The sequence below is a fragment of the Hemiscyllium ocellatum genome, chromosome 16, assembly GCF_020745735.1.
Source record: "Hemiscyllium ocellatum isolate sHemOce1 chromosome 16, sHemOce1.pat.X.cur, whole genome shotgun sequence".
NCBI lineage: Eukaryota > Metazoa > Chordata > Chondrichthyes > Orectolobiformes > Hemiscylliidae > Hemiscyllium > Hemiscyllium ocellatum.
In genome coordinates, this window is record NC_083416.1 from 668683 (window position 1) to 694754 (window position 26072).

The window sequence follows — 26072 nt, forward strand, 5'->3', positions numbered from 1 at the left end:
ATCCAGTCATAAATATGCTGACAAACAAACAACGATCCAGGGTAGCAGCTCTATGCACATACAAATCCTCAAATCAATGCAGAGCCCAACATATCTATGCAAAAGACAAAGCAGAAACAGTCATAAACCATCTTCAGCCAGAGTTGCCAAATGAATAACCCATTTCGGCCTGTGTCTCTAGCATCACAGGTGCCTGTCTTTAGCCTTTCAATTCACTTCATGATATCAAGAAATGACTGAAGGCATCGGATACTGCAAAGACCCTGACAAAATTCTAGCAGCAATCCGTAGACTTGTGTTGGCATCTAGCTGGTGTTATAGAAAATTGTCCAAGATTGTCCTGTCCTCAGAGTCAAGACATTCCAACTTGGCCAATTATCAAGTGGCACTTGCTCTCTAATGATCTGCTCACTGTTGAGTCAGACCAGGGCAACTTAGCCCCAATTCAAAGCTAAATTCAAGGATGAAATCAATGTAACATCAAAACAGCTTATGACCAAGTTTGACAACAACAAGCCTTAACAAAACTGGAGCCAATGGGAATCAGGAGCAAAACACTCAATTGGTTGGAGTCATGGCGAGTGAAAAGAAAGATGGCTGACAGTGTTGAGGTCAATCACTTTAGTTCCAGGATATCAGTTTTCCTCAGGGAGTGTCTTAGGCTATCAACAGCCTCAATGAAAATCTTCCATAAGTTATGATGCTCACAGACAATTTCACAATGTTCAGCATTTGTGATTTCAGGTACTGGGACAGTCTGTGTCCATATGCAGCAAGACCTGGACAACATCCAAACTTCAGCTGATAAGTGGTATGTAATATTCGGGTCAAACAAGCCCTGGATAAAGACCTCTACCAAGACAATCCAACCATCATCCCTTGACATTCAGTGGCTTTACCGCTGCTGAATGTCCCAACATTAATATCTTATAGGTTACCATTGGTCAGAAACGGAACTGCTCCAGTGATGTAAGTACTGTAGCTTCCCAGATCAGATGCTGGGAATTCTGCAGACAGTAATTCACATTCGGACTCTTCAAAGGCTGCCCAATAATAACTCCGCACCAAACACTCTCCACTTGCCTAGTGGAGTGCAACTCCAACAATATTGAGAACTTGCAGTGCAAAGCAGTCCACTCATTGGTATCCTATCTACCACCTTTAACATTCACTACCACGCCACTGCTGCAGTGGCAGCAATGTGTATCATCTGACAGTACCTTCCGAATCCTAAACATTAAACGCCTGGTAGCACAAGGGTGGCAACTGCATAGAAACACCATTACCTGAAAGCCCCGCTCCAAGCCACAGCATGTAAATCACTATCCCTTCATTATTACTGGGTCAAAATTGTGGAAATCCCTTTGTCATAGTATTATGCATATACCTACAGTCTATGCATTGTTAAAAGAGAGCAACTCAACACCAGCCTGTTAAATACCTGTTTGGCGCAAGGTGCAGTGACCATTTTTAGAAAAGGTAATTGGTAATATGCTGAACAACAGCTTACGCTCCACAAAATTCCACCTGTAATTACAAATTTGCTTTGAATTCAACCAATGAATAAAAAGTTGAAAGAATTCTCCAATATCTATCAAAATTATATCAATATCACAAAGTTTTAGAGAATATTTTTGCTTATGTAATCACATTTAGGTTTTTAGATCATGAGAACAAGGTTAAGTCTGGATGTATTCTGTCAGTAAAAAACAAGACAGGAAATGCTTGCAATTCAGTTACAGCTACCCTCACCATTCCATTCCTGGTATATTCTTTTTCTATTTTAAAATCTTACGATTAGCATTAACTAAAAGTAGAAGTGAAACCTGGCTTTACTACTTTTCTAACGCTGTTAATACGGTAAAAAAACTAATACTGACCTTTAGTAGTGTTAATTGCAACTGGTGACTCATTGTGAATGCGAAAATATGCACAGCGTAACTTTAAAAAGTGGTTAAAAAAATCATAATTGTTGCACTGGTCATATAAAACTTAATCTCAAAACATTGTCAAGTGATGTGCCAAAGTCAAATCTAAGTGGAAAAATAATCACAAAAAAAGTGAAACATTAGGGCGCATTTAGTTATTTATATCAAGATCATCATAGACAACTGTGTTTAGGAAAGGTAAATTGGTTAGAACCAGTTTAGGTGGTTACTTGGAATGCCAGTTTTAAAGAAGTTATAAAAAGGCAAATGTTTATCTGCAGAGATCCTTCTATCACATTATGGATATTTGAGAGTAGGTCAATTGAACATTAACTGGATTAGTAATAATGCCCTGCTTTTAATGGAGGAGGAGACTATTAGTGAAGCAGATAAAGAGATTCAGGAAGTAGTGCTGCAGGAGGCGCAGCCCTTGCCTTCAAGATTCTTGCTGTGTGGACTGGAACAGCACCATGGTACAGGAAGCCATTCAAAAGAGGGGAGCAGAAATGTAGTTGTAATCATGGATAGTCAGTGGAACAAGGAAAGCCAATGGATGTTATCTATCTGGACTTCAAGAAGGCCTTTGACAAGGTGCCACACAGAAGGCTGAGTAAGTTAAGGGCCCATGGTGTTAGAGGTAAGGTGCTAGTAAGGATAGATGCTTGGCTGTCTGGAAGAAAGCAGGGGATAAAAGGGTCCTTCTCAGGAATGGCAGCCAGTGACAAGTGGTGTTCTGCAAGGGTCAGTGTTGGGACTACAAATTTTCACTTTATACATTAACAATCTAGATGAAGGAACAGAGGCCATTCTGGCTATATTTACAGACAATACAAAGATAGATAGAGGGTCAGGTAGCATTGAGGCAGCTGGGAGGCCGCAGAAGAATTTGGACAGGTTAGGAGAGCGGGCAAAGAAGTGGCAGATGGAGTATGTGGGAAAGTGTGAGGTCATGCTCTTTGGTAGGAAGAATAGAGGCATAGGCTATTTTTTAAAATCAGGAGAAAATTCAGAAGTCTGAAGTGCAAAGAGACTTGGGAGCTCTAGTCCAAGATGGTGGTAAGGACAAACCAGGGAACTACAACCAGTGAGCCTGACCGTGGTGGTGGGCAAGTTGTTGGAGGGAATCCTGAGGGACAGGATGTACATGCATTTGGAAAGGCAAGGACTGATTAGGGATAGATAAAATAGTCAACATAGCTTTATGCGTGGGAAATCATGTCTCACAAACTTGATTGAGTTTTTTTTGAAGAAGTAACAAAAGAGAATTGATGAGGGTAGAGCGGTAGATGTGATCTATATGGACTTCAGTAAGGCGTTCGACAAGGTTCCCCTTGGGAGACTGATTAGCAAAGTTAGATCTCATGGATAACAGGGAGAACTAGCCATTTGGATACAGAGCTGACTCAAAGCTGACTGGAAGACAGAGGGTGGAGGTGGAGGGTTCTTTTGCAGACTGGAGCCTATGACCAGAGGAGTGCCACAAGGATCGGTGCTGGGTCCTCTGCTTTGTGTCATTTACACAAATGATTTGGATGTGAGCATAAGAGGTACCAGTTAGTAAGTTTGCAGATGACACCAAAATTGGAGTGTAGTGAACAGCAAAGAGGGTTACCTCAGATTACAACAAGATCTTGACCAGATGGGCCAATAGGCTGAGAAGTGGCAGATGGAGCTTAACTCAGATAAATGCGAGGTGCTGCATTTTGGGAAAGCAAATCTGAGGACGACTTATACACTCAATGGTAAGGTCCTAGGGAAGAGTTGCTGAACAAAGAGACCTTGGAGTGCAGGTTCATAGCTCCTTGAAAGTGGAGTCGCAGGTAAATGCGATAGTGAAGGTGGCGTTTGGTATGCTCTCTCTTATTGGTCAGAGTACTGAGTACAGGATTTGGGAGGTCATGTTGCGGCTGTACAGGACATTGATTAGGCCACTGTTAGAATATTACGTGCAATTCTGGTCTCCTTCCTATTGGAAAAATGTTGTGAAACTCGAAGGGGTTCAGAAAAGATTTACAAGGATGTTGCCAGTGTTGGAGGATTTGAGCTATAGGGGGAGCTGAACAGGCTGAGGCTGTTTTCCCTGGAGCGTCAGAGGCTGAGGTGTGACCTTGGAGGTTTGCAAAATTATGCAGGGCATGGATAGGGTAAATAGGCAAAGTCTTTTCCCTGGGGTTAGGGAGTCCAGAACTGGAGGGCATAGGTTTAGGGTGAAAGGGGAAAGCTATAAAAGAGACCTAAGGGGCAACTTTTTCACGCAGAGGGTGGTACGGGTATGGAATGAGCTGCCAGAGGAAGTGGAGGAGGCTGGTACAATTGAAACATTTAAGAGGGATTTGAATGGGTATACAAATAGGAAGGGTTTGGAGAGATATGAGCCTGGTGCAGGCAGATGGGACTAGATTGGGTTGGGATATCTGGTCGGCATGGACGGGTTGGACCAAAGGGTCTGTTTCCATGCTGTACATCTCTATGACTCTAAAGGTAAGTTTGCAGGTGGAGTAATTAGGAAGGCAAATGCAATGATGGCATTTATTTTGAGAGGACTTGAATATAAAAGCAGGGAGGTACTTGCGGGTCTAAAAGGCTCTGGTCAGACCATACTTGGAGTATTGTGCAGAGTTTTGGGCCCTAGATCTCAGGAAGGATGCACTGGCCCTGGAGCATGTCCAGAGGGGGTTCACGAGAATGGTCCCAGGAATGAAAAGCTTAATATATGAGGAATGGTTGAGGACTCTGGGTTGATACTTGATGGAGTTGAGAAGGATCGGGGGGGGGGGGGGTAACTTAGAGTAAAGGGGAGACCTTTTAGAACAGAGATAAGGAGAAACTTCTTCAGCCAGAGAGTGATGAATCTATGCAACTTATTGCCACTGAAGGATGTGGACGCGAGGTCAGAGTATATTTAAGACAAAGATAGATAGGTTCTTGAATATGAAAGGGATCAAGGTTTATGGTGAGAAAGTGGGAGACTGGGGGATGAGAAACTTATCAGACATTATTAAATTTATCAGAGCAGATCCAATGGGCTGAAAGGCCTAATTTCTGTTCCTAGGTCTTAAAGTCTAACAGACACTGTTCTGCAGACAAGCTCAAGAGTCCCGGAGGCTTTGTTGCCTTCCCATGGAGCGGGAATGAAAAGATCCAGCTGTCATGGTTTGCGAAGTAACTAATGATATAGGTAGAATGAGGAAGATTGCTCCGAGGTGTATAAGAGCTGCGGTTAAATTAAGCAGAACCAAAAAAGGTAATATCAAGTTACTATCTGAGAGACACAACCTAATTGGCACAACGTCAATAAAATTAAAGAGCTAAATGTATGACTCAAAGTTCAGCGTGAGAGAAATAGTTTTGAACTCATATGGGACATTGTCACCAGTATTAGGGAAGGAGAGAACTGTTCAGAAGGGAGGCTCCGTGTGTATCATACTGGACCAGAGTCCTGACAAATAACCTAAATAGGGCTGTAGACAGGGATTTAAACTAATAGGAGAAAGAGTTTAGTTGCATGGCAAATGATAAAATCAAAAGTTAAGGGAGAAGCTAAGGAGCGCAGGTTAATGATGAAGCTGATTGCTCCCAGAGGATAGAAAGGGACTGAAAGCATGAGTCATATTGCACCAAGCTATATATAAAGTAGGGAAATTTGATAATAGAACAAAATTAAGGACTTTGTATCTGAACATACGATGCATTTGGAATAAAATTAAGCTAACTGTGCAAATGGAGACAAATGGGCACGATTTGGGGGCAACTGAAAAGTGGCTACAGCGAGACCAAATTTGAAAGGATAAGCAAGAAGGAAAAGGAAATGGTGCAGTTTTTTTTTAGTATAAGGAAGTGATCAGTGCTGTAGTGAGAAATGATATCAGTACTGGAAGTCCAGATGGAATCAGTCTGGGTAGAAATTTAAAAAAAAAGGCAAGGGAAAATCACCCCGGTGAAAGTAATGTATAGATCCCCAACAGTAGTCCCGCAGTAGGACACAGTATAAATCAAGAAAAAGTGAGAACTACAGATGCTGGAGATCAGAGTCCAGAGTGTGGTGCTGGAAAAGCACAGAGGGTCAGGCAGCATCCGAGAAGCAGGAGAATTGACATTTCAGGCATAAGTCCTTAGTCAGGCTTATGCCCAAAATGTCAATTCTCCTATTCCACTGATGCTGCCTGACCTGCTGTGCTTTTCCAACACCACATTCTCGACACGTATAAACCAGGAAATACTGGGAACTTGTGAGAGAAGGTATAATAATAATCGTGCATTTTATTAACATGCATATAAACTGGATTATTCAAACTTGCAAAGGTTGTTTCGAGGAAGAGTTCATTGAATGTATTAGGGATTGCTTCTTGAAGCAATGTGTTTTGCAATCAACCAACCAGGGAGAAGAATATTTTGCATTTGGTATTACCAAATGAAGTGGGATTAAAAAATTATCTCATGATACCAAGGGTAGTATAGGAAAGAGTGGTCATAGCAGGTTATAATTTCAAATACAGTTGAGTGCAAGAAACTGGAGCCCCACACGATCACACTGGAGTTAAACAAAGGTAATCACACAATCTACTCTGGCTAAACAGATTTAGCAGAGTAGACTGGGTAGGAAGACTAAAAAGTAGGACAGTTGATGAGTATTGGTGATGTTTAAGGAGATTTTCAATTTAAATATATATGAGAAGTACATATGAGAAAGGAAGAAATAATTGTAAGGGGTAGAGGTGAAAACATCAATGGCTAAGGAAATTAAAGCTGTTACAAAGACAATTCAGAAGGTCGGTGTGGACTTGTTGGGCCAATTGGCCTGTTTCTATACTGCAAGTAATCTAATCTAAAGGTGGATAGCTACCTGGAAGACTGGGAAATTTTTAATGATTGAAGTTGTTACTAGAAAAGTAATAGAAACAGCAATGGTGATTTATGAAAGAAACAAAATATAAACATACTGCAAAAGCTTCTACACATATAGGAAAAGGGGAGAGAGAAGTTAAAATAAAATTCCATAAAAAAAGATTCTCCAGAGTTAATCATGGGGAATAATGGTAATTACTAAATCAATACTTTGCAGCACTTTTCATAGCAACGATGATAGTACCATTCCTAGTAACAGGTAATACAGAGGCTATAGAAAGAGAGGAACTTCGAACAATCAGTAAGGAAAAAAAGTACAGAGAAAACCATTGGGACTGAAGACAGACAAGACCCCCACGGCCTATTACCTACCTAGGGACTTAAAAGGAAGTGACAGTAGAGATAGTGGATCCATTGATTATAATATTCCAAAATTCCCCAGACGCAGAAGTTACAATGGATTGGCAAAATGCTAATACTGTTATTCAAAAAGGGAGAGAGTCAGAAAGTGGGAAACTATAGACTAGTTAAGTTTAATGTGTGCCACTGGGAAATCATTACTATCCATTATTAAGGAAGTAATAACAGAACATTTGGAAAGTCAATACAATCCTTCAGAATTAATGTAGTTTTCTGAAGAGTAAGCTATGTTCAACTAATTTGCTGGAGTTATTAGATGATTAACAAGCAAGATGGATAATGGACATTCTGTAGATGAAGTAAATCCAGTCTTCTATAAAGTAAAGGTGCCTCAAAAAGAATAATACACCAGATAAGATCACTCAGAGTTGGGATAATTTATTAGCTTAGATAGAGGAATGGCTAACCAACAGAAAGTGGAGAGTCAGGATAAATGGGTCTTTTTCTGGTTGGCAAGATGTGACTAGTGGGACTTCACAGGGTTCAGTCTTTGGGCCCTAACTATTTAGGATCTACATTAAATTACTTGGAGGCAGGAATAGAAGGTATTATAGCCAAATTTGCAGATAATACAAAAAGAGATGGGAAATTAAGTTGCAATGAAGAAATAATAAACTTACAGATGGATAGGTTAAGTTAGCAAGTTTTGAGAAGATTTGTAGCTCAGGTTGAGATTCTGGATGTAGGTTTGCCCGCTGGCTGGTGGCTAGTGGGGTGTTAAGGGGAGGTTTGTATTTAAGACATTTAGGTAGTACCGGTTTCCTTAGGCATTTGTGCAGGAAGCACAGCTTTCGCAGGTGGTGCTCTATCGGATGGCATTGGTATCCCATTTTCAGGCCAGTTTTAGCGTATTGTGCCCATAGGTGTTAGCGAGATTTGAGAAGATTTGTAGCTCCCGTTGAGTTTCTGGATGTTGGTTTCCTCGCTGAGCAAGCAAGCAAACCCACACCCAGGATAGGTTAAGTGAATGGGCCAAAATTTGGCACATGAAGTTTAACTTCAATGAGCAAGTTATCCATTTTGATTAGAGAAACAGAAAGCCAACTTATTATTGAAATGGACAGAAACTTGAATGCAGAGGGATCTGTGCACCCTCTGACATGTGTACAAGCACAACCAGTAATAAGGAAGGCAATTGGAGTTTAGTCACTTATTGCTAAAGGAACAGAGTATAACAGTAGATTGATTCCAGATCTTGAGAGATCGAGATTCTCTGGACTTTAGAAGAATGAGAGATTGAATTGAAATATGCTAAAGGGAATTGACACAGTAGACAGACAATGCCTCATGTGGAACATTCTAGAACAAGGTGTCATATTTTCAGTTGAAGGGGTAGCAGATTTAAAGAGCTGAGAAAATAAGTTGCTTCTCAAAAAGTGCATAAATCTATGGAATTCACTATTCTAGAGTATGGTGGATACTGGGGCATTGAGCAAATTTGAGGAGATAGACAGAGTTTTAAGGGTAATGGAGGGCAGACAGGAAGTAGAGTTAACGTCAAGAGGAGTTCAGCCATGATCGTACTAAATGGCAGAGCAAGGTCAAGGAACTAAATTGTCTAGTGCTGCTCCTAGTTTCTACATTCACTACACTCCTATTCAAAAAAAGATGATATCGCTGGCTAGACCATTATTTATTGCCCATCAGTAATTGCCCAGGAGGGCAGTTAAGAGTCAATGGCATAGCTGTGGATCTGAAGTTGCCAGATCAGGTAAGAAAGATAGTTTCCTTTCTTAAAGGACATTAGTGATTCAGATGGGCTTTTCTGAAAATCGATTAAATGGTCATTGTTAGACTCTTAATTCCAGATTTTTACTGAATTCAATTTCCACCATTCACTGCCGGGATTTGAACCCAGGTCCCCAGAACATCGGTTGAGTCTCTGAATTAACTACAGAAAAAGGTGAGGAGGAATCTGGTATAAATATGACAATTGGAGGAGGATCAATTTTACAGACCAAGAATATATTTGACAAGAGGAAATGATTTAAGATAACAGCAAAAGAAGCAATCATGAAATCTTTTAAAAATAAGCACTGTGATTAAATTGTGGAATGCACTGCCAGAAATTGTGAAGACTGATTCAAATACTATTTTCAGAAAGAAAGTAGTGAATAAACATCTGTAACGAAGTTTTGGGATATGTAGAAAGCACTGAAACATCCAGAATAGAAGAAACTAAGCAGGGGAGAAATTAAAACTGTGTTCATAAATAGTACTGGGAAAACTACTGGGACAAAAGGCTGACAAAACTCCCACACCTGATGGTTGACATCCTAAAATTTTAGTCAGAGGTAAATGTAGGGAAATGGATCTGGGTGGGTTACTCTTCAGAGGTTTGGAGTGGACTTGTCGGGCTGAATGTCCTATTTCCACACTGTAGGGATTCTATGAAAGAGCTGCAGAGAGAGATGATGTTCTTTTGTATTCTTTCAAAGTTCCCTAGATTCTGCAAAAGCTCCAGTAGTTTGGAAAATGACATGCAACATTATTATTCAACAAAACAAACAAGCGTGGCGGATAAAAAGGAAGAAACATTGCACCAGTTGAACCAAGATTGGGAAAAATGCTGGAATCAAAGATGAAATGTCGGACACTTCGAAAATAATACAATTAAAGCAGAGACAATCTTTTGTAAAAAAAAGATGTTGGACCAATTTGGGTTCTTTGAGGATGCTTGAAGTAGTGTGGAGAAAGGAGAACGAGTAGATGTAATGCATTTGGATTTTCCAGAGGGAGTTGGCATGGTGTCAATATATCATAACAGAACTGGAAAACAGAAGTGAATGTACTACTGCCAAATTTGTGGATAACGAAAATAAATTGGAAGACAAGTAATGACAATGACAGAGCCTACAAAGAAACAGACAGACTGAGTGGGCAAAAATCCGGGAGATAGAATATAATGTGGGAAAATGTGAGGTTGTGCACCTTTGCAGATAGAAGAGCTCATTATTTGAACATCAAAAGACTTTAGAAAAGCTACAGCATCAAAGAATTTGGGAGTTCTTGTGCATAAACCTAAAAGGCCAGCATCCATGTTCAGCGAGTAACAGGGAAGGCAAATGGATGTTAGCTGTTATTTTAAAATTGGATGATGTATAAAAATAGGGATATTTTGCTAAAACTACAAGTCACTAAATAGCCTTGATTTGAAATACTGTGAACAGCTTAGCCCACTTACCCAAGACATACTGGAATCAAAGGTAGTCCAGTTATGGAGACATCTTATGAAGATTGAGCAGGTAGGGCATGTACTCATCGAGTTTAGAAGAATGACAGGAAACCTCATTAGAGCAAAACATTCCTAGGGGACTTAGGAGTAGATGCTGAGCAGTTGTTTCCTCTGAAACAGTCTAAGACCAGACAGCATAGTCTAAGAGCAAAGATCACCCATTTAAGGCAGAGATGAGGATTGTTTCCCCTCCCAATCTGTGGAATTCTTACTGCATAAGGCTAGAGGCTCAGTGTTTAAGTATATTCAAGGGTGAGATAGATGGATTCTTAAATCAAGGATTATGGAATCAAGAGTTATGAAAAAAATACAGGTAAAGTGGACTTGAAGATTATCAGATCTACCATTGAATAAGAAAGAGGAGACCTGATGAGCCAAATGCCCACTTCAGTTCATCCATCGTATTGGGGGGGGAAGAGAGAGAGGAGAGAGAGCTGGGGAAGGGATTTGCAGAATTGTTCTTGCAGAAAGCTGGTATCGGTGTGAAATTTTGTTCTGTACCCTAACTATTCTATGGTTCAATAAAAGCAGTGGATTTCCCACCACAGAAATACAACAGGTCAGGTTTCACCAAACCTGGAATTTATCCAGACACCACAACATATAAAAAGGACATGTTGGCCTCAAAAGGAATGCAGCACATTCTCCAGAACATTAACAAGACTTCAAGGTTTGAAAGATTATAAAAAGCTTTCTTCTGTGACACAGAGTAACTAGATGATTTGATGGATGTTTTCATGATTTAGAAAGAACCTCATTGATTAGATTAAGATAAAGTTCTTGCACTTATGGGGAAGCTTAGAGGGAACACAACAGTTAAATCAGAGCCAGGACGTTTGACAGAGGAGTCAGAAGACACTTCTTGTAGTTTTTTTTTAAAAATGCAACTCTACCACAAAAGAGACAGACACAACTCATTGGAAAACATTTGAAAAATTTGAGATTGATAGATTTTTGCTATCCAAGCAAGTGAAGTTTTGGGGAGCCAAGACTGTTGGAAAGAGTTAGTATACAGTTCAACTATAATTTCTTGAATGGTAGAAGAGACTTGATTTTTCACAACTTATTCATGTTACTAAAACAAGTGATTAAAGTTGGGATTTTCCTGCCATGTATGAATAATCTATGCACCATTTTAATTAAAATAAATGCCCAGTAAGTTAGGCAATTGGTTTGCAATTTTCAAAGAAATAAATATTAAGACTGGATTAATTCCAAAGATGAATCTAAATGTATGAGTTTAACTAGTACTGTACTAATGTTTAAATACTGCACAAACCTGTGTGTTCTGGTAGTTGGCTTCAAACTGAGTTCCAGTCCCATTACAGACACCATAATGTTCAGAACTAGATTTGGTCTTGTATTCAATTGCAGTTGGGCCATTTTCTACATTAAATGGTTCCTTAGAAATGCCTTCATCTGACCAATTTAATACAGCTGTTGCAGCTGAAACAATCTCTGACGTACTTATGACATTATTATATACGGAAGAACTTTCAACGATACAAGATTTCGGGGTTGAACTCTCTATTCCGGTGATGATTTCATTTGATGCCTCTACAAAACCATTTATAAGAGTTGCAGAATTCATCTGCACATTATTTACAGTACTGTTTGTATTGTATGCACAGTGTGCAGATTCACTGACAGGAACTCTGGGCTTGAACAGTTTATTTCTCATTCGTTTTCTCGTTTTACAGTCAGAAGAACACCTAATTGAAGAGTTGGTATTCATCTTGCTATTCTGGTGTGCATATGTAGCATGGCAATCTTCTGAATTATTGCAGTGACTGTTGGAGTCAGCTGAAACATTTAGCTCCTTGGGTTCTGAAGTGAGCTGAAAGTCAAGCTTTTCTTTGCCAGACATATGAAGCAAACCATCCTCACTAATTAGGCAATATTTGGATATTCTGTCCTCAACAGACATGGAAAGTGCTTCTTCTGCCTGAACAACACCAGTTTCCCACTGTGTGTGCACTTTAACAGAAACCTAAAAACAAAAGAGAAGTCTCGAGTTAGCATAAAGCTTACAATGTAAAAGTAAACAATTACTATAATTTATTGATGGCACTGATCAAATGGGAGTTAGCTTCAATCTACAGTCCTGTATAAGCAGTGCCACAATAAATCACCAGAATCTACAAGGACTGCTTTGTATAATGATGTAAATTGATGCAAATTGTGGAATATTCATTCAGAATTTGGGTTTCTGGTTTTTGAGATAATAACTGATGGGTTTTCAGAATGCTTGAAACGAATAATTAACTTTAAGCATTTCTGAAGCCATGGTGATTTCGTTCAAAAAAATGTGGAGGTATGGCTTTAGAATTACTGCGTTTTGTGCACCATAATTAGACTCTCATTTATTCGATTGCTTTGCATCTTAAATAGTGGCTCTCAAAATTTGAAATGTGTTCTGGACGTTGTTTTTATTTTAAAGCTTCAAGGGAACTGCCGTGAGTTCAGAGATTGTTTTAGTTTCACATTTGACTTTGAGTGGGACAGTACAGTGAAGTCCTTGGAATAGGACAGCTCAAAAAGCATTCGTCAGACAGATGTATGATGAATTAGATCTTGGAGTGAGAGTTGGCGTTAGTCACACACTACAGTATTGGTACAACTCCCACAAGGGATTATTTAAAGCTGAATCTATTTAAGCGGGTATGTGATGACTCCAGGAAAAAGCTATGTGCAGTTCTAGTCGAAGGGTTGAAGTCACAAGTGGCTATCAAATTTGTATTAGAAAACAGATAGAATATTCCAAATTATCATAATTTCTTTTGTAATAAACTTCTGTTTTACTGTTCAAGCAAAATCTGCAGCATTACAAACTTGCATTTCAGCAGATTACTCAACTAAAACCAAAACAAGTATGCTGTAACCAGCTAGCTTCCTGTCTGGGATATGATTTGTTTGGCAATAATAGGTGGGACCATAACAATAGCATAGTGAAATTTCACTGTCAACTATGAGATCATAGACGTCACACACAAAGAATTTAATTAACTTTGAATGTGAAGTTACAAGTTATACTTGAATGTGGTAATTTAATTATTCAGCAAATCTAGGCATACTATCAACAAACAAACAAGGCTCAAACTGTAAAGATATCCATTACTGCACCTGCTGAGAATCACTGATGTTCAGAATGAACCATGTCTGTAACAGCAACCAATTAAGTAACAGGTTTTTGTTTTGTTTCAACCATCAGCCACGCCTTAAAATAAAAAATCAATCATTTAATGAATTATTTGCCATCATCTCATCACATGCCTGCTGAGACAATTATTTCATTGAAATGGTGGGGCAACACTGACCTAGTTCTATTCTTATTTATTCCAATAGACAAGGAATAGCTACCAATACCTTTAGCCATTTCTGCAGTTATCACTGCTGCTCTCCATGGATCTATCTTTGGACCCAGAATCTTATTCTATATGTTTTCCTCTTGGCAACAATATAGCAAAATGTCATTTTCCACAATGTTAGCAACCTGAACATTTTTAGCCAACTCTGCAGCCATTCTAAGATCATTCTTTTCCATAACAAATCATCCATCTCCTCTAGTGTCACCAAAACCCTTACGCATTCCTTTGTTACATTAAGATTTGACAATTCCAACCTATTTGAAGTTGTGAAAAGCTCAGTTTCTGAGTCCTATGGGACACCAAATGTCATTTACTCGCGTTCGTTAATCTCCCTGCTAAACAGACCTTAATTTAAAATTCAAGCTACTCTGAAATCCATCCAAGATCTGATAATATCCTCCGTCAGTATTCTCCCCAGATTCACAGCAGGGATGCGTATCCCTTCACTTGTAGAGTCTTGAGCATCCCCAATTTTTAGCACTCCAACCTCAATTGCCATATCAATAGCTGTTTATAGCCAAAACTCTAAAATTGCCTCCAATAACCCAAAGACTCTCTACTTTTCTCTAACACAGTGCTTACAGCCCAAACATTTAACCAAGATTTTGGTCAACATCCTGAACTATTCCCTGTAAGGTGTAATGTCAAATTTTATTTTTTTAATGTTACAGGAAGGACCGAAGATTGTCTTATTATTTTGAAAACACTTAATGTTAGCAGCTTTTGAAGCTTTTTACAGGAAGAGAAATACAGTACAACTGTTAAATCAGTTTCTTTTAAAAACTAATTAGTCAATTTCAGAGTGTATCCAAGTGTATTGGATCTTTATTACTGATTGCTGCCTTCAGTGCAAGAGGGAAAAAAAGGATAAAATCTCACACACAGCACCTTGTTTCTATGCACATCAGTTTCCCCATTTTTGGCATTTCTTTGAACCAGCAGCTCATACTGATGTCTTCCTTCAAATGGTTCAACCACTGCTGAAGCAACCCAGGCGTGTTCAACAACGATGCCAAAAAACCGAACGTAATATTGTCGGCAGGGCCGCCTGCTGGGTTCTAATAAAAACAAACATTAAAACAAACACGTCAGCAATCCAAAATGATTATCAAAGGTTTATTTAAATTTAGCTTCTGTGGCTATGTACTTAATTTTACAAACATTGAAGTAAACATTTAGTAAAGTGCCACCCTTTCCAATAGATCATTGGTAGTACAGAGCTTGAACACTGCTGCAGATAGACATTCACTCTCAAGACAATTTAAGAATAACAACGTAAATACAAAAACAAATTTCACTGTATGAGATGATGATGATGATTGGTTGGCAAGTAGACCAATTGGTAGGGGTGATGCTATGGAGAATGAATCAGTTAGGGAGGACTGACAGTTAAGTCCAAACTGATGCTGAAATAGGGCAAACCAAAGTCATTTTGTAGAATAACAGCGAGCCCAATCACATTTCTAGCTATATAAACTCAAAGAGGCTGTTACTGTGGGTCCGTAGAAGTCCCCAATCTACCTCAGATACCTTGGAAGGGAAAAGTGTCTCAAATTTTTAAGCAAGAGATTAAATTAGCTGGTTCATGTTAGTACTATGCAGCAGCAACAAGTACAATGTTCACCACTACCAAGTTGCTTCCATCAAGTCAAAAAGACATTCGGCCTACCACATTGAATTATGCAACATATAATTTTCAGTGCCATAGTGATACTAGGTATGCAGGCTTTATGTCTGAAAATTTAGCCGGAATTATCAAACAGCATACCTCTTCAGTTGTTTGCAATAAGGTATGACTCTTCCTTAACTGCCATGTTTGTAAAACTTTATACACAATGTGCTTCCATAAATGGACAGTATTTGCTAAGCAATCCAGAGTTTGCCAAGATTAGACTTACAGTGTGGAAACAGGCCCTTCGGCCCAACAAGTCCACACCGACCTGCCGAAGCGCAACCCACCCATACCCCTACGTTTACCCCTTACCTAACACTACGGGCAATTTAGCTTGGCCAATTCACCTGACCCGCACATCTTTGGACTGTGGGAGGAAACCAGAGCACCCGGAGGAAACCCACGCAGACACGGGGAGAACGTGCAAACTCCACACAGTCAGTCGCCTGAGTCGGGAATTGAACCCGGGTCTACAGGCGCTGTGAGGCAGCAGTGCTAACCACTGTGCCACCGTGCCGCCCACAACAGAGACAGGTTGTTGGCTCTGCACCAGTCGGTTAGCCGCTGTGCCTGCTCTCTGTGTGCTGACTCGTCGTTCCTGCTAATGAGACCCACTACAACCATGTCATCAGTGAACTTGATAATGCGATTCGAGCTGTGCATCGCTGCGCAGTTGTGTGTCAGCAGGGTGAACAGCAGTGGCCTGAGCACACAGCCCGGAGGGGATCCGCGTGCTCAGTGTGAGGGTGTTGGAGATGCTGTTCCCAATCCGGACTGACTGAGGACTTCTGCTGGCAACCAATTTATGAACTCAATGGAGTGCACCAATGCATAATAGAATACAAATTAATATACAAGGCTCTCTATTTTGCAGGCAGAAATAATATGTATACACATTAATTGTCACAGGAACATTCAAATGTTTCAGTTTTCAAGGTAATGCCCTGACCAAACAACCTGCCTGATTTAAGACACAAAGAAAGCTACACTGAACTGTCAGTCATCACATGACTGCTGCACTGTTGATGGCTACACATCTCACTGTATAAAAAAGCAGCTTCCTTTTACAATGGTATTTTTCATATTTGTTCCAATGAGTATAAGACAAATACTTGGTGAAAATGTATTTTCCCCCCAAAATATGTAAATATCTGCTGAACGTTTCCCCAGATGACAAACTTCTGGATCTCAGTTGGCACACCACGATGAAAAGACAAAATCCGGGGAGTAAGACAAGAGAATTAACTGCAGGCTGATAACCTAGAATAGAAAATCATTTATTCAATATTGGCAGTGACCAATTAAGATCAACATTTATTGCCCAATTTAGGTGGCGAGCAAACACAAGAGGGGGATGGGACAGCTGACCTATTCATCCATGACACGGTACACATAGAAGTCTGTTTGGGAGGAATCCCCAAAATTGCAACCCACTGAAGGCAGTGTGACTTGGCAGATGAACTTGCATGCTCTCATGCATCTACTATCATTGCCATTCCAGATGGTAAAAATTGCAGGCATGGGAGGTGCGACAGAAGCAGCCTTTTCAAACAAGAAAATCGTTCATGACTGTCAGCAAAGATATATCCCAGTGAGGAAGGAAGATTCTGGGAAGGGGATAAGCTGACCACAATAAACTAGGGAAGCTAAAGACAGCATCAAATTGAAAGAAAAGCATACAACATAGGAAAGGTTAGTGATAAGTCAGAAGATTAGGAACATCTTCAAAGCCAACATAAGATGACCACAAAAATAGATGGGGTGAAAGAAAAATAAACTCAGCAAACTAGCAAGTAACAAAGACACACCAACTAGGAAACAGGCCTGCGTAGACTGAGTATTGTGAAACAAGAAAAGGACAAATTGATAATTTAGCTATGCAAGGGCGTTTGGGGAGGAGTGACCATAATATGATGAATTCATTAAGACGGAGAGAGATGCGGCGGATTCTGAGAAGCATCCTTAACCTAAGCAGAGAAAATGATGATGCTATGGAGGTGCCATAAATTGGGTAGCGTCACTCAAAAGTACGACAGCGGACAGGCAATGACAAACATTAAGAGAAAAAAAGTAGCTGGAAGAATTGCAAAAATTGTTCTTTCCTGTCTTTCTTCCTAAAACAGGAAAGGGCTGGTCTCGGCTAACAACGAAATTCTGGATGGTATTAAATGCACATAAGGGGCGTACAAATTGGCTAAAAAGAAACAGCAGCAGAGCTGAGGATTGGGAGTAGTTTAGATATTAGCAAAGGATGACAAAGGGATTCATTAACAGGAGAGCAAAAGAAAGTACAAGGGTAAGTTTTCAAGGAACATATAACAGATTTTACAATCAGTTTGTGTGAAGAGAAAATGATTGAAGACAAATGTAGGTCACTTACAACCTGAAACCGGGAAAGTTACAATGGGAAATAAAGAGATGTCAGATCAATTAAACACATAATTTGGTTCCATGCTCAAAGGAGGAAACAAAGAATATCCCCAAAACATGGGAAACAATCTAGAGAGGAACTGAAGAAAATTAGTATCAGTAGGAAAATAACATTAGGGATTAAAGGTTGACAAATACGGGTTCCAACAAACTACACATCAGAGTAGATAGGGAAATGACTGTAGAAATAGCAAATGCATTTGTGGTCATCTTTGAAGAGTCCATTAACTCTGGAACATTCCGATGGATTTAAGGGTAAATCAAAGAATTTTTTTTTAAAAAATAGACACAAAATAGGGATTTAAATTGACTGGTTAGCTTGACATTGGTGGTAGGAAAAATGTTAGAATCCATAATAAGATTTAATCGCACAGCATTTGGAAAACAGTGACAGAATCAAATAAACAGACAGCTTAAGTTTATGAAAAAGAAAACACAGTTTAAAAATACATTGGAATTTTCAGAATGTAGAGTTGATAAGGGGGTGGCAGGGGAAATCACTCCCAAGGGGGTTTACTTGGGCTTTCAGAAGACGTTCAAAAGCATCCTACACTGAACCACAAGATCATATTAACTAGGAACTGGGAGTCGGCCATTTGGCCCCTCAAGCCTGTTGCGCCATTCAATTGGATTATGGGTGATCTGACACTCTTCACATCTACTTTCCTGCATTGTTCTTATAAACCGATTCTCCTAGGTGATCAAGAATCCCTGCTAGTTTTAAATATACACAAGGACTGTGCCATGTACTTCTCTATGACAAGGTCTTCCAAAGACTCAACCCTCAAGGTTTCATTTCAGTGTTAAATTAGTGCTGCTTAATTCTGAGACTATGCCCTCTGGTCCTAGACAACTATGAGCAGAAACATCTCAGCATTCAGCCTCCTGTCTGGGTAATCCAAGATGGAGGATGGGAAAAATTTCTGGCTGTAACAGCTGCTCCTTTTTTGAGATATTTTACATGCTGGAGGTGATTTCTTAGAATTCCAAGAGCAGTAATTACTGTTTTATTGTTTTGGAAATGGCAGTTTTAAAAGGGAGAAGGACAGACAACAAAGGAAGCAGATGGAGAGGGGGGGAGAGAGAGAGAGAGAGAGAGAGAGAGAGAAAGAGAGATGAGGCAGTGTTTTGTAGAGGAATAAGACCGTGTTAATTTCTGGGTCTGCAGATTGTGAAGGAGCAAAAATGGCATTTAGTAGAGTGATATGTACTTCTCGTCAGATGTGGGAGTTTAAAGAGAGTTTACGGTTACTGCGGATTAAATCTGCTATAAATGCTGTTGGATGCGAATATTATCAGATCGAATGGATTGGTTGGAGAGACAGTTAGAAGAAATGAGGAATTTGCAACAGCAACAGTTTGTGATGGATGGCGGTTATAGGAAGGGGGGGGGAAAAGGCTCATAAATGGGTTAAACTCCAGGAAAGGTAAGAGAGGTAAGCACCAAGTGCAAGAGTCTTTTGGGGATATACCCATTTCAAATAGAAATGCTGGTTGGAAAATGTAGAGGGAGATGAATTCTCAGGGGAACGTAGCACGAACAGCCAAGTTTCTGGTATTGAGACTGGCTCTAATGCAACGAGTGGTACGTTGGCTTCCAAGAGATCAATTGTGTTAGGGGACTCTAGACCGAGGTACAGACAGACATTTCTGTGGCCAGCAGCGAAAAATCAGAATGGTGTTGTTTCCCTGGTGCCAGGATCAAGGATGTCTCAGAGAGAGTGCAGAATGTTCTCAAGGGGGAAGAGGGGCCAGCAAGAGGTTATAGTAAAGGTGCGGGGGGGGGGGGAGGACCCCAGGGAGGAAGTGAGGCAAGAGATCAACCTGAGACTGGTATAGTTGAGAACAGAAGTGAGTCAAACAAACAAACAAACAAACAAACAAACAAACAATCAGGGCAGGCAGAGACAAGATAGGACAAATAAATTAGACTGCATTTATTTCAATGCGAGGGGTCTAACTGGGAAGGCAAATGAACTCAGGGCATGGTTAGGAACATGGAACTGGGATATCATAGCAATTACAAAACATTGGTCAGGGATGGGCAGGACTGGCAGCTTAATGTTCCAGGATACAAATGCTACAGAGAGGATGGAAAGAGAGGCAACAGAGGAGGGGGGAGTGGCGTTTTTGATGAGGGATAGCATTACAGCTGTGCTGAGGGAGGATATTCATGGAAATACATCTAGGGAAGTTATTTGGGTGGAACTGAGAAAGAAGTAAGGGATGATCACCCTATTGGGATTGTATTATAGACCCCTAATAGTCAGAGGGAAATTGAGAAACAAACGTGCAATGAGATTTCAGCTATCTGTAAGAATAATAGGGTGGTTATGGTAGGGGATTTTAACTATCCAAACAGACTGGGACTGCCATGATGTTAAAGGTTTAGATGAAGAGGAATTTATTAAGTGTACACAAGACAATTTTCTGATTCAGTATGTGGATGTACCTCCGAGAGAAGGTGCAAAACTTGACCTACTCTTGGGAAATAAGGCAGGACAGGTGACTGAGGTGTCAGTGGGGGAAGTATTTGGGGCCAGCGACCATAATTCTATTAGATTTAAAATAGCGATGGAAAAAGCATAGACCAGATCTAAAAATTGAAGTTCTAAATTGGAGAAAGGCCAATTTTGACGGTATTATGCAAGAACTTTCGAAAGCTGATTGGGGCAGATGTTTGCAGGTAAAGGGACGGCTAGAAAATGGGCAGCCTTCAGAAATGAGATAACGAGAATCCAGAGAAAGAATATTCCTGTTAGGGCGAAAGGAAAGGCTGGTAGGTATAGGGAATGCGGAATGACTAAAGAAATTGAGGGTTTGGTTAAGAAAAAGAAGGAAGCATATTTAAGGTATAGACAGGATAGATCGAGTGAATTCTTAGAAGAGTATAAAGGAAGTAGTGGTATACTTAAGAGGAAAATCAGGAGGGCAAAAAGGGGACATGAGATAGCTTTGGCTAATAGAATTAAGGAGAATCTAAAGGGTTTTTACAAATACATTAAGGATAAAAGGGTAATTAGGGAGAGAATACAGCAAGGCGTCCTTTGTGTGGAGACACAGAAAATGGGGGAGATCCTAATGAGTATTTTGCATCAGTGTTTACTGTGGAAAAGGATATGGAAGATATAGACTGTAGGGAAATAGATGGTGGCACCTTGCAAAATGTCCATATTACAGAGAAGGAAGTGCTGGATGTCTTGAAACGGGTAAAGGTGAATAAATTCCCAGGACCTGATCAGGTGTTCCCTAGAATTCTGTGGGAAGCTAGAGAAGTGATTGCTGAGATATTTGTATCATCGATATTCGCAGATAAGTTGCCGGAAAACTGGAGGTTGCTAACATGGTGCCACTGTTTAAGAAGGGTAGTAAGGATAAACCAGGGAGCTATAGACCAGTGAGCCTGACATCGGTGGTGGGCAAGTTGTTGGAGGGAATCCTGAGGGACAGGATGTACATGTATTTAGAAAGGCAAGGACTGATTAGGGATAGTCAACATGGCTTTATGCAAGGGAAATCATGTCTCACAAACTTGACTGAGTTTTTTGAGGAAGTTACAAAGAGGATTGATGAGGGCAGAGCGGTAGATGTGATCCATTTGGACTTCAGTAAGGCGTTCGACAAGGCCCCCATGGGAGACTGATTAGCAAGGTTAGATCTCATGGATAACAGGGAGAACTAGCCATTTGGATACATAACTGGCTCAAAGGTACAAGACAGAAGGTGGTGGAGGGCTGTGTTTCAAACAGGAGGCGGAGGGTTCTTTTTTCAGACTGGAGGCCTGTGACAGGTGGATTGTCACAAGGATCGGTGCTGGGTCCTCTACTTTTTGTCATTTACATAAATGATTTGAATGCGAGCATAAGAGGTACAGTTAGTAAGTTTGCAGATGACACCAAAATTGAAGGCATAGTGGCAGATGGAGTTTAATTCAGATAAATGGGAGGCGCTGCATTTTGGGAAAGCAAATCTTAGCAGGACTTATACACTTAATGGTAAGGTCCTAGGGAGTGTTGCTGAACAAAGAGACCTTGGAGTGCAGGTTCATAGCTCTTTGAAAGTGGAGTCGCAGGTAGATAGGATAGTGAAGGCGGTGTTTGGTATGCTTTACTTTATTGGTCAGAGTATTGAGTACAGGAGTGGGGAGGTCATGTTGTAGCTGTACAGGACATTGGTTAGGCCACTGTTGGAATATTGTGTGCAATTCTGGTCTCCTTCCTGTCAAAGATGTTATGAAACTTGAAAGGATTCAGAAAAGAATTACAAGGATGTTGCCAGGGTTGGAGGATTTGAGCTACAGGGAGAGGCTGAACAGGCTGGGGCTCTTTTCCCTGGAGCATCGGAGGCTGGGGGGTGACCTTATAGAGGCTTTCAAAATTATGAGGGGCATGGATAGGGTAAATAGGACAAGTCTTTTCCCTGGGGTCAGGGATCCAGAACTACAGGGCATAGGTTTAGGGTGAGAGGGGAAAGCTATAAAAGAGATCTAAGGGGCAACTTTTTCACGCAGAGGAAGGGTTTGGAGGGATATGGGCCGGGTGCTGGCAGGTGGGACTAGATTAGGTTGGGATATCTGGTCGGAATGGACAGGTTGGACCGAAGATTCTGTTTCCATGCTGTACATCTCTGACTCTGTCAAGCTCCTTAAGAAACCTGTATACCTCAGAGATCACACAGAATCCCAATGCGTTTAACCTTTACTCATAAGACACACCCTCCATAGCAGGAATCATCTTTGTGAGCGTTCTCTGAACTGCCTCGATTTAAATAGTATTTTTACTTAAATAGGGTGACCAAAACTTCCAACAATACTCCAGATGTGGTCACACCTGGAGCTCGTACATCTGCAGTAAAACATCTCTGCCCTTATACTCCAATCCCCTTGAAATAAGGGCCAATATTCCATTAGCCTTCCTGATCACCGGCTGCACCTGGATTCTAGCTTTTGTGTTTTATGCACAAGTACCCTCCAAGTCCCTCTGTGTTGCAGCTTTCTGCAGGTTTTCCTCCATTTAAACAATATTCTATTCTTTTGTTCTGTTCCAAAGTGAACAAGTTCACAATTTAACTTTTTGCATTCTTAATTAACCTATCAATATCTCTCCACAAACCATTCCAACCCTTTCTCATCCTGCCTTTCCCCTTACTTGCAAATTTGGCAACAGTACTTTCACTTACACATACACATGGTTAATAAACAATTGGAGGTCAAGCACAGACACTTGTGAAATCCCGACGGTCATAGGTTGCCAACCTGAAGAAAACCCTTATCCCCACTTGCTGTTTCATGCCCATTAACCAATTCTCTCTATATACCAATATTACCTCCAATGCTGTGGCTCTTATTCCGTGAGTTAACATTGAGGGGTACCTTGACAAATCCCTTTAAGTTCAAATATAACGCATTTACTGATTCCCCTCTAACTGCTATGAAGGGGACATCCTCAAAAAAACCTAATAAAATTAGTCAGACCTGATTTCCCTTTCATGTAGCCATGCTCACTCTGCTTTATTAGATGATCTTGCAAATTTTCTATGACTTCCTTAAAATCGATTCCTGTAGTCTATTGTTGGAAAAGTAATCAGCCTATAGTTACCCACTTTTTGTCTTCCCTTTTTGAATTGGGATGCCCATATTGGCAATTTTCCAACCCTCTGGCACTTCCTCAGAATCCAAGGATTTTTAGGAAAAAAACAACCAATACATACATTTTTGTAACTCCCCCTGTTAGTATCCTAGTGAGCAAGCCATCAAGGCTGGGGACTTCTGTCTTTAGCCCCATTAGTTTGACTAGTACTACTTTGCTAGCAATAGCGATAATACTTCATCCCTCCCCCATATCCTTTAGTTTAATGGGATATTCATAGCATTCCAATGTAAGGACTGATGCAAAATGTCTATTTAATTTTTCTGCCATTTCCCTTTTGGCCATAACCACCTCATGAGGGGCCTATGTTTTTCTCCATAACTTTCTTCTAAGACGTCTATATTCAGTGACCTCTTGCTTCCTTTCATATATTTAAGACCGTAAAACATAAGAGTGGAAACAAGGCCATTCAGCCAATCGCGTCCACTCCACCGTTTACCCACACTCTCCCCGTAGCCCTTAACTCCTTGCGAGATCAAGGATTTATCAATCTCTGCCTTGAAGACACCCAACATCCTGGCCTCCACTGACCCTCCATGGCAATGAATTCCATAGGCCCACCACTCTCTGGCTGGAGAAATGTCTCATTTCCGTTCTAAGTTGACCCCCTCTGATTTTAAGGCTATGCCCACAGGTCCTAGTCTCCCCGGAGAGGAGAAAGTGAGGTCTGCAGATGCTGGAGTATCAGAGCTGAAAATGTGTTGCTGGAAAAGCGCAGGTCAGGCAGCATCCAAGGAACAGGAAATTCGATGTTTCGGGCATAAGCCCTTCAGCAGAATGAAGGGCTTATGATTCCTGATGAAGGGCTTATGCCCGAAACGTCGAATTTCCTGTTCCTTGGATGCTGCCTGACCTGTTGCGCTTTCCCAGCAACACATTTTCAGCTCCTAGTCTCCCCATCTAACGGAAACTACTTCGCAGCGCATGCATTATCTTGTTAAGTTTCTATTAGATCTTCCTTCAACCTTCTAAACTCTACTGAATACAATACCAGGATCCTTAGACAATCATATGTTAGCCCTACCATTCCAAGGATCATGCATGTGAATCTCCATTGGACATGCTCCATTGCCAGTATGTCCTTCCTGAGGTGTGGGGCCCAAATTTGGACACAATATTCTAAAAGGGGCCTAACTAGAGCTTTATAAAGTCTCAGAAACAGATCCTTGCTTTTATATTTCAACCCTCTCAAAATAAATGACAACATTACATTTGCTTTCTTAACCATGGACTCAACCTGCAAATCAACCTTTAGAGAATCCTGGACTAGCATGCTCAGATTCCTTTGTATTTTGGCCTTATAAATTTTCTCACCGTTTAAAAAAAAAATCCATGCCTGTATTCTTTTTTCCGAAATGCAAGACCTCGCACTTGCTCACATTGTATTTCATCAACCATTTCCTGGACCACTCTCCTAAAACTGTCTCAATCTTTCTGCAGTCTCTCCACCTCCTCAGTACTATCTGCCTGTCCGCCTAACTTTGTATCATCGGCAAATTTCACCAGAATGTTCCGTGTCCCTTCATCCAGATCATTAATAAAATGAACAAGCTGAGGCCCCAACACTGAACCCTGCGGAACACCACTTGTCACTAGCTGCCATTCCAAAAACGAAGCTTTTATCCCAACTCTCTGCCTTCTGTCAGACAGCCAAACCTCAATCCATGCCAGTAGCTCACCTTGACCACCATGGGCCCTGACCTTACTCAGCAGCCTCCAGTGAGGCACCTTATTAAAGGGCTTTAGGAAGTCTAGATAGATGACATCTCCTGGATTTCCCTGGTCTAACCTACTTGTTACCTCTTCAAAGAATTCTAACAGGTTGTCAGGCACGACTTCCCCTTACTAAGTTCTAATCTGACACTACACTTCCAAGAACTTAGAAATCTTATCCTTAACGATGGATTCTAGACTTTTACCTTCAACAGAGGTTAGGCTAATCGATCTTTAATTTTCCATCTTTTGCCTTGATCCTTTCTTGAACAAGGGTTACAACAGTGATTATCCAATCATCTTGGACTCGCCCAGACTCTGGTGTTTCCTCAGCCACCTCCCTCAGAACTCTAGTGTGTAGCTCATTGAGGCCAGGAGATTTATCAATTTTTAGACCTTTTAGCTTTTCTAACCCTTTCTCTTTTGTAATAGCTACCATACTCCACTCTGCCCCCTGACTCTCCTTAATTGTTGGGACACTGAGTCAGTCTTCACAGTGGAAGACATGAGTAAAGTATTTAAATTCTTTAGCTATTTCCTTATCTCCTATCACGAACCTTCCAGCATCAAGTTGGAGTGGACCAATTTCTACTTTTGCCCTCGTGTTTTTTTTATGTATTGAAAGAAACTTTTACTATAATTTCTATTATTACTGGCTAGCTTACCTTCACATTTGATCCTCTCCTTCCTTATTTCTTTGTTTGTAGTCTTCCCAATCTTCTGATTTCCTAATGCTCTTGGTCACTTCATAGGCACTCTTTTTCTCTTTGATGCATTTTCTGACTTCCTTTGTCAGCCATGGCTGTCCAATCC

At 40.6% G+C, this 26072-nt stretch overlaps 1 protein-coding gene across 6 annotated transcripts in view; it reads right to left on the reverse strand.

Annotated features, from left to right (window-relative positions):
* Nucleotides 1-26072, reverse strand: part of nsd1a (nuclear receptor binding SET domain protein 1a) — a 322813-nt gene that overhangs the window by 222831 nt on the left and 73910 nt on the right. For all 6 annotated transcript variants that reach the window (XR_009645526.1, XR_009645527.1, XM_060836973.1 and 3 more), the window contains 2 exons: nt 14685-14854; nt 11708-12418 (listed from right to left, as the gene is read on the reverse strand). Coding sequence is in view for 4 of the 6 variants with exons in the window: in XM_060836973.1 (XP_060692956.1) it covers nt 11708-12418; nt 14685-14854 (881 nt within the window). In the remaining 2 variants the exon portion in view is untranslated. The remainder of the gene's footprint in view (nt 1-11707; nt 12419-14684; nt 14855-26072) is intronic.